The 9,580-nt window shown below is 35.9% G+C and overlaps 1 protein-coding gene across 1 annotated transcript; it reads left to right on the top strand.

The window, feature by feature from the left end:
• Nucleotides 1–3,687: 3,687 nt before the first annotated feature.
• LOC140813519 (azadirone synthase LFS-like) lies at nt 3,688–9,133 on the top strand. The gene is made up of 11 exons (XM_073172025.1): nt 3,688–3,844; nt 4,945–5,137; nt 5,686–5,766; nt 6,007–6,058; nt 6,384–6,505; nt 6,674–6,787; nt 6,868–6,925; nt 7,406–7,462; nt 7,599–7,644; nt 7,934–8,013; nt 8,831–9,133. The coding sequence occupies exons 1-11, from the start codon at nt 3,767–3,769 to the stop codon at nt 8,892–8,894; spliced, it is 945 nt and encodes a 314-aa protein (XP_073028126.1). The 5' UTR covers nt 3,688–3,766; the 3' UTR covers nt 8,895–9,133.
• Nucleotides 9,134–9,580: the final 447 nt, after the last annotated feature.

Below are 9,580 nucleotides of genomic sequence, written 5' to 3'. Positions count from 1 at the left end.
CAAGACCAGGCGTTTAAGTTCGACGGTAAATTCAGTTCTACCATATGCTCGGAAACCAATTCTTGAATTCTACTGTAATCTGGTCTCCATTGTTGGATATGAAAGATCTGCCAAGTATGGGAGGGTGTTTGTCCGAGACACCATCTATGATTTCTCTCCTTCTACCATTAATGTCTTCTACAATACTCCTGCTACTGATGATGAGGAAGATCTCCCGAAAATTGATGTCATTATCTCTACCCTTACGAGAGTACTCATCACGACATCTCCAAGCCGCCCCAAGCGCCTTTCTGTAGCCAACCTGACATCATTTTATTCCATCCTTCACAATACTGTCATTCGAAATTGGACTCCCTCATCCAACACAACTGTGGTTACCAGACCACAAGCGATTACTCTGTTTACCATTGGCACGAGACACAACTTTAATTTTGGACAGTTAGTTTTCACGACTTTCCTTCAAATTTCAGAAGGAGAAATGAAATCCACAAAGCTCCCATTTCCCTCCTTGATTTTTGGAATTCTGGAATCTCAGGGTTTGTTAAAGAAGCTGAGGAGCAGCTAATAGCCGTTCGGGAATCACTCAAAATTGCCCCTGCATACTTTAAAGGAAATCAGATTGTAGATCTCCCCTGGTCTGCCTCGGGTGTTGTCCCAACTGTTGGGAACAATCCTCCTTCATCTACTACTGGTGTAGCTCTTGGTGTTGGAAACACTACACCTGTGTCATCATCCGTCCATGAAGGGTTATCTTGCTTATCACTTCAGAGATTCAGGCACAAATTGATTTTGGAAAACAGCATTTTAAACAGGCTAAGGACCTCATTGCTTACCATGAAAATCAAAACGCTAACTATCGATTACTGCTTGAATTTGGCGTACATTTTGGTCAAAAAAGGGGAGATCATGTGCCAAAAATGAGTGGTGAACATGAAGATGAAGATACTGCTGTGGACTGAGTTTATTTTTCATCACTGTTGTATTGTGGACTTAGTTTATTTTCTCTCTCTCTTAGTTTTCTACTTGTTCGATTCAGTTGTTTAGTTCCTCGCGCTATTGTTCTTGCTCATGCCCTCTTATGTTTGCTGGTTAATGATGAGTAGAAATGCATTTATACTTTTCTGAACTCCAACTGACTCTGATGCTCTGGTGTTGTAAGATCGTGTTGACAACACTGTCAACAACACAAAATAAACAAGTTTGTTTGATTCAGGGGGAGCTATACGCTAAAAACTCAGGGGGAGATTATTTTTGGAAATTTTGTCCAAAAATGCGAAAAAGGGGGAGATTGAAAGGAATATTTTATTCCTATTTAATCTATATTCCATTTTGGAAAGTTTGTTAAAGAAGCTGAGGAGCAGCTAATAGCCGTTCGGGAATCAATCAAAATTGCCCTTGCATATTTTAAAGGAAATCAGATTGTAGATCTCCCCTGGTCTGCCTCGGGTGTTGTCCCAACTGTTGGGAGCAATCCTCCTTCATCTACTACTGGTGTAGCTCTTGGTGTTGGCAACACTACACCTGTGTCATCATCCGTCCATGAAGGGTTATCTTGCTTACCACTTCAGAGATTCAGGCACAAATTGATTTTGGAAAACCGCATTTTAAACAGGCTAAGGACCTCATTGCTTACCATGAAAATCAAAACGCTAACTATCGATTACTGCTTGAATTTGGCGTACATTTTGGTCAAAAAAAGGGAGATCATGTGCCAAAAATGAGTGGTGATCATGAAGATGAAGATACTGCTGTGGACTGAGTTTATTTTTCATCACTGTTGTACTGTGGACTTAGTTTATTTTTTCTCTCTCTTAGTTTTCTACTTGTTCGATTCAGTTGTTTAGTTCCTCGCGCTATTGTTCTTGCTCATGCCCTCTTATGTTTGCTGGTTAATGATGAGTAATGCATTTATACTTTTCTGAACTCCAACTGACTCTGATGCTCTGGTGTTGTAAGATCGTCTTGACAACACTGTCAACAACACAAAATAAACAAGTTTGTTTGATTCAAGGGGAGCTATAGGCTAAAAACTCAGGGGGAGATTATTTTTGGAAATTTAGTCCAAAAATACAAAAAGGGGGAGATTGAAAGGAATATTTTATTCCTATTTAATCTATATTTCATTTTGGAAAGTTTGTTAAAGAAGCTGAGGAGCAGCTAATAGCCGTTCGGGAATCACTCAAAATTGCCCCAGCATACTTTAAAGGAAATCAGATTGTAGATCTCCCCTGGTCTGCCTCGGGTGTTGTCCCAACTGTTGGGAACAATCCTCCTTCATCTACTACTGGTGTTGCTCCTGGTGTTGGCAACACTACACATGTGTCATCATCCGTCCATGAAGGGTTATCTTGCTTACCACTTCAGAGATTCAGGCACAAATTGATTTTGGAAAACAACATTTTAAACAGACTAAGGACTTCATTGCTTACTATGAAAATCAAAACGCTAACTATCGATTACTGCTTGAAGTTGGCGTACATTCTGGTAAAAAAAAGGGAGATCATGTGCCAAAAATGAGTGGTGAACATGAAGATGAAGATACTGCTGTGGACTGAGTTTATTTTTCATCACTGTTGTACTGTGGACTTAGTTTATTTTTTCTCTCTCTTAGTTTTCTACTTGTTCGATTCAGTTGTTTAGTTCCTCGCGCTATTGTTCTTGCTCATGCCCTCTTATGTTTGCTGGTTAATGATAAGTAATGCATTTATACTTTTCTGAACTCCAACTGACTCTGATGCTCTGGTGTTGTAAGATCGTATTGACAACACTGTCAACAACACAAAATAAACAAGTTTGTTTGATTCAGGGGGAGCTATACGCTAAAAACTCAGGGGGGGATTATTTTTGGAAATTTTGTCCAAAAATGCAAAAAAGGGGAGATTGAAAGGAATATTTTATTCATATTTAATCTATATTCCATTTATATGAAACATTATAATTTTGTATTCCTATACTAATTTAAGTGATTATACGATAAGATCTTTTCCATATATTTAAACTTAAGATCTATCTCGACTATCTATGGAAAGAGATCAAGAAAAGTCAAAGAAGATCTATATAAAGGAGATATGAAGAGAAGAAGGGTGCGCTGAATAGAGAGAAATATCAGGCTTGCTGCAGAAATTTCGGAAGTTGAAGATTTCGGCGAAAAGGAATTTGTGAGTTATTGATTCACGTCACAACAGTGTTGCTGGTCGGGTAATGACAATACTCGAAGAACAACACTGACGCAGAGTGTTGATTGAAGAGTGGTTTTGTTTGTTTTAAGCAATACGTGTTTTTCAGTTTATGCAACTAGTTTTGATGTGGTTTATTTTGATGCATTTTAATTCCTTGGAGGATGTAAATGATTTACATAAATTTTTAGTGAATTTTAGCTATAAGGCATCGCACAAGTATTCATACTTATGCATAATTTATAACTGATGTTTATTCTTTAAAGTTTACGTGGGTGGTGTTGACAACATCAGAACACAATACTAACTTCTTATACATACTATACTTGTGCATAATTTATAACTGATGTTTATTCTTTAAAGTTTACGTGGATATTTAGAATATATTTCTGTTATATGTGGTGTCTTTGGTGTCGACAACACCAGAACACAATACTAATTTCGCATATTGTGTCTTTGGTGTTGACAACACCATAACACAGTACTAACTTTATGATTATATATTGTAATACTTTAATTTCCCGTAAGTTCATGAACAACATTGTTCATTTGGTAACTTACGCTGTGTTAGGTACTAACTAAAGGGGGAAATGGCGGAGGCTGTTGAGCTTCCGATAATCGACCTCGCTTGTTCCGACTGCAACGCCTCAGCTCGTTTCATTCGAGAGGTCTTTAATTCCAGTGTGTTTCAACTTTTTTTTTTGGTAACAATTTTTTATGATTGCTGCGAGTTTGGGTGAGATTCAAATTTCACTAAGTTCTTAGCTATGCAACCGATGTGATATAGCACTTTCCGGAGCTCTCCAATTGATCTTGATATCAGTATGTTATGCTGGTCAATAGTTCTTGTATTTCACATAGGTTCGAATTACAATAAGTTCTTAGCTGTGCAACCTTAAACTTTCTTCTTGTTTTTTGGCTTCTGTGTGGACAGTGGATGGCGAAATTCTTTGAGAAAAGAAAAGTTTGACTTTTGGTGATTCAGAATAAGATTCTTGTAACATGGAAAGTTGAAACTTGGGAAAAGCCCCATCAACTAAGAGCATGAGTATTTTTTTTCAAAATATTATGTTTTTTTTATATGAACCCGCTCACAAGTGATGAAACCTGAAACAAATAAATGGAATGGAACCCGAAGACCCATAGGTTTGCATTGAAAATCTCGACCATTACCTAAGAGCTAAGAACCTTGGTATGGTTGCAGGCGCCACAATTTGTGTTGAAAATCTCAATTGCTAAGTCAAAAATGAAAGCCACGGAGATCTTATTATGTGGGAGTATCAATTTAATAGAAATATTTCTTTCACCGTATGTTCTCATGATGTAATGCTTTTTCTTCCTACTTTGTACATTTAGACATGGTTTTGATGCTATGCTATAATTTTGATTGCTACTTAATAGATTTTGTTTCTTCTGCTGCTTTCGTAAATTTTACAGCCCTCTAGTATAGGGGGTGTAGCCTGTATGTTTACACGTATCTATTAGTATATGTATTTATTGTTTTTTCCACATTTCCACGTTTTCTATGGTTACACAAATTATGTGGAGCAAAAAATAATTTAGAAGGAAACGGAAAACTAGAAAAAAAAAATAAATTTTTTTTTTTGCCGCATAAAAGAAGCATGTGCTACTGTATTTTTTCTTGAAAAAGAATATGAAAATCATAAAGTGGTTAGATGACCTATTGACTATACTATAGATGCTAGATTTTCGTGTTTGCCACTTGAATTTTTGTTAATACCTTATCATGCCATGAATGCTGATACAGGCATGCACGGAATACGGTTTCTTTTACCTTGTAAATCATGGTGTTGAGGAATCCTTGTTGCAGAAAGTGCTCGAAGGAAACAAAATGTTTTTTTCCCTTTGCCTTGAAGAGAAGATGAAACTGGTTCGCAAGAACCATAGAGGTTACACGCCACTTTACACTGAAAAGCTGGACTCTTCTGCCAGTTCAAGAGGTTTTGATGCTTATGAATCTACTATCTTACGTTTGTTTTAATGGACCCTAAAGAGAGGTGAAGCCATGTAGTCTTGTGCTATCAGGATTACATTTGTTTTTGTGCTTTTTATGTGTGATTCCTCATCCATAAAACTTCTCTTGATACCCGTTATATATGCTATAACACCCACTCATACTTTTTTTTAAGAAAATCCTTCAATTTACTTCCAAGTACAGCCAACTAAGATTGAGCAGGGTGGTGTTCCGAATAAAATGAACCTGAGATCAATTGAAGAAAACCATGAAAATCTAAACAATTCGTTTGGATAGTAAAGAGATATATTTTATCCAATTGATTTTTGTTGTTGTGTTAGGTACTGTTAGTCTGGTGATGTATTTTAAAATGGTAATCACAAGTGCTGTTTTCATTTGATAATTTGGTGCTTCTGCAAGTTAGAGAAGGTGCTAGGGACTTTGATACTTTTTGTGTAGAATGATATGACGGTGGACAGTTTTATTAAGCTCTGGACTGACTCTCTACTATTCTCTACTCCTATAATTGTGCAGGTGACTCAAAAGAAAGTATCTACATTGGTCCTCTTGAAGATACACCGTCTCATGGGAACCTGAACCAGTGGCCCTCAGATGGTATTTGCCATTTTTTTTGCCCATCATCTCTGGCTTTCTTGAAATTCAATCATTTAAACCTTTATCCCCTCAACTAAATAATCAATTTATGGTTTTATTTTAAAAGACCCATTGTTTGCTGTCTTTTCCTTGTATGCGTTTTCCAGTTTCACCAAAATCCAATTAGTTTTGTTGTTTTCTTCCACAATGGGGGATGATATAGAACCAGTTATGACCATAATTGTTTTTTGGGATCTCCAGAGGTTTTGCCAGGCTGGAGGTCTATCATGGAAAACTATTATGGACAGGTCATGTAAGTGTTGTCCCATCATTATTGTTATATAATGGATCTTCATACTTGAGAACACCATGTCTGCAATTTTGAAATGGACATGAACATGTTCTGCGTTGTGTAGCTTGCTGCCCAATTAAATTTTTTTGTATAACTGCATTCCAAGACATGGTTCTTGAGTTTAATTGCGGTGTTGTCAAGTCTCATGAGCTGGATATGCATGTAAAGTTACTGGCTATTGCATATATTAACTTTTCTGATCTGACTTTAGATGCAGCATTGGTAAATTTTTTATGGGGCATACTAGATTTCATTGACATGGCTCTTTCTGGATTCTTTGAGTTAGGAATGCTGGGAAAAGGCTTCTCGAATTATTTGCTATGGCATTGAACTTAGACAAAAACTTCTTCTATGATGTGGGGGCATTTAATCCACCAAATGGTTTTCTTCGCTTGTTACGTTATCCAGGTTTGATATAAGAATTCCATATATGATTTTGGGCCAAACATTTAGGTAGCATTACTTTGCGAAATTATTGCTTTGAATAGCAGTTGATGTAGTTGCCCTAATGTTATTAATTTTCCAGGGCGACTAAATATGAAGCAGGTTTTTTATTCTTTACCATCTGGTTGACAGGCGAGTTAGGATCATCTGATGAAGAAATATATGGTGCTTCTGCTCATTCAGATTTTGGCATGATAACTCTTTTGGCAACAGATGGTATACGTGGACTTCAGGAATGTTTGACTTGCTCATTTAATTATGCGGCTGTTTCTTTTTGTGCAGTAGTGGATGTTCAATGTGTTAACTAGCTAATTTGATGCTGGCAGATTTGCAAAGAAAATTCAAGGAGCCTCGAGTGTGGGAAAATGTGAATCATGTCCCCGGGTTGGTTCATTGTTCTAGCTTTTTTTTATTGATGAATAACACCTTCATTCATGCAATTCTTCTGTGATATACTTATCTAACTTTTCATAACTGAAAATAAATTGGATCACAAGTGATATCTAACTTTTCATAATATCATTGTTTTAGCTTAGCTCAATGGAAAGAAAACCCTTTTCCTTATCCTCTCAATTAAATATAGTCAAATAGGGTATGTAATGACTAGAAAGATTGTTAGAACCAAATTTTGTCAGAAAAGAGTTCGTTTTGATTTTACTCCAACGAGGTAAACTTAACAATTGCACATCATGATTTTGACACTTTAATCCCTAATAAATTGACATTAAAACACTTTAATGCCAGATGGAAATTGTTGTTGCTTTGATTATTATGAGGAAACATGGTATTAGTTTCTTTAAATTTTGCAACTGTAGAGTGAAAACTTCATCGTACTTGGTTATTGTTTCGAAATTTGAACTGCAGGACTTTCATTGTTAACATTGGTGACATGATGGAGAGGTGGACAAATTGTCTATTTCGGTAGTTATTCTCTTAAACTTCTTCCCCAGATGACATTCATTAATTTACATTGGATATTTGGTCTAGCAGTTTTCATACTTATCTTTCAAAAATACCTCTTTCGATTGTTCTTTCTCTGCGCTGCCATATTCTGCAGGTCGACCTTGCATCGAGTAATGCCAACTGGTCAAGAGCGATATTCGGTATTTAGTTTTTCAACCGTCATCTTTGATTTATATGATTTTACATATTGCAAATCTTATTTCTAGACTTGAGTCGGTAATCAGTTGAAGGTGGTTTTATTTACCCTTCAAAGATCCCATCAGATAACCATTACCTTCTATAATGACTGACCATCAACGGTCAGTAGCATACTTTGCACCATCGTTTGTCAGTAATTTTTTTGGGGATTCCAACTGCACTTGTTTTTCATATTCTTATGTTATCTTTCTCTCAAAGCAAATTTATCTGCTAACTTTTATATTGGATTAGGTGGCTTTCTTTTTTGATCCAAATCCTGATTGTGTGGTGGAATGCTTAAAGAGTTGCTGCAATGAATCAGCTCCTCCAAGGTATAGACAAGCATACTAAGTATCCTTGGCTGCCCAATAATAAAAAAGTAGTAGCCAAAACCAGGTGTTCATATTTAGCTTGTTTTTATCACCCCCGCCTCTCTCTTTGGCTGGATCATTTTTTCACTAACCTGACTCACTGGCCATAACTCGACCCAAAACCGAGATCTAAGTCTTTAATTTTTCCACGGCTAGTCTAATTTCGAGTATATTTGTATAAATCATTTGCTTTCATATGTTTAATTTGTCATCCAAGTATTTTTTGTTATTTGTTTGCTTTAGAAATTACTTGAAAAGGATGTCCACACCTGCTTTGATTCCTTGTTCATTAGGCCATTTGGAAGTTTGCTTTGAAAATTCCCATGAATGAGCTATAATAAGAAACCTGGAGATGAGTCTTTTTCATGCTAATTGACTTTTAACTTTTAAACTTTGCCGAAGAGCATAGCTTATGAGTGCAGTAAGGATCCTTGTCTGTGACCAACACTAGAACATTCACTATAACAAGTGTCAAATAATGTAATGAGCATATGCTCTGAAGGGGCTGAGAGGTTATTTTCTATTGAAACACATGTGTGCATTAGGCATCAATTGAACCCAAAACTATAATGTATCTGCTTGAGATGTTGTTACGTCTACGTTTCCACAGTTGCATGCATCATATGTGACTTGAAACCGACACTTGAGCGCGAAAAAAACAACAGCTCGCCTCGAAGCAAATTATTTGGTCACATTTCTTACGTTGTTGGATTGTCCAGGCAAGATTTTAGGTTCCCATGGGACTTGAAGACTAAGGTAACATTTTCTCGATCTACAGATTTCCTCCTATTCGCGCTGGCGACTACCTGGAGGAGCGTTTTAAGGTTACATATGGGTCATAAGACTCATATTTGATTGATCCCGTCGCATTTGGGGGCTTCTGGCATAATGTTTCCTTCTGGAGTCTTCAATATTTCCATTGTATATTTTGAAAGATATTGAAAAATTTGTAGTAATCGTGTTTGATAATTTGTTTATGAATGTGGATTCAACGTTCGTTTTCTTAGAAAATATGTTTTGTTTATGTTTTTAAGGTTGATAGTATTTATATGTTCAAATTAATAGATTCTAATTTTTTTGATTTTTTTTTAAATTTTAATTACTTAAACTTAAATATTAAGTATTATCTATCCATACTATCAATTAATTGTTAAACACTTTGTTGGGTAGGACATGAACCATTGCACAAGGTTTGTCTTTTTGTTGGGTAGGACGTGAGCCATTGCACAAGATTTGTCTTTTTTCTCTGCAGGAATTTTTTTAGGTCATAAAGCTGATTCTATCAGAAGTCAAAATAAGTCGTTTTGTTTACGTTGGACTCAAGCTATCTATAATATATAAGATCAATCCTTTATAGAAAACAACATTATTATCTTTATCTATGAAACGATTATTCCAACGTGAGTTTGTGTAACTCGAAAATCAGATTACGTATAAGTTATGCATAATTTTTATTATTTAAATTAAAAATGAATTTTTATGAATATATGAAGTGTTTTATTTATTTTAAAAGTAGATGCTTAGTTTT

The sequence above is a fragment of the Primulina eburnea genome, chromosome 15 (assembly GCF_022965805.1).
Source record: "Primulina eburnea isolate SZY01 chromosome 15, ASM2296580v1, whole genome shotgun sequence".
Taxonomy (NCBI): domain Eukaryota; kingdom Viridiplantae; phylum Streptophyta; class Magnoliopsida; order Lamiales; family Gesneriaceae; genus Primulina; species Primulina eburnea.
The sequence above is the reverse complement of the archived record's forward strand: the minus strand, read 5'-3'. Positions and strand labels throughout refer to the sequence as shown.

Bases quoted from the DNA above. Each gene is read 5' to 3' on its own strand.
- LOC140813519 (XM_073172025.1), top strand. From the start codon at position 3,767: ATGGCGGAGGCTGTTGAGCTTCCGATAATCGACCTCGCTTGTTCCGAC. The intron at 6,059-6,383 runs GTAAGTGTTGTC...TCTTTGAGTTAG, and splicing joins AACTATTATGGACAGGTCAT to GAATGCTGGGAAAAGGCTTC. The intron at 6,506-6,673 runs GTTTGATATAAG...TCTGGTTGACAG, and splicing joins TCGCTTGTTACGTTATCCAG to GCGAGTTAGGATCATCTGAT.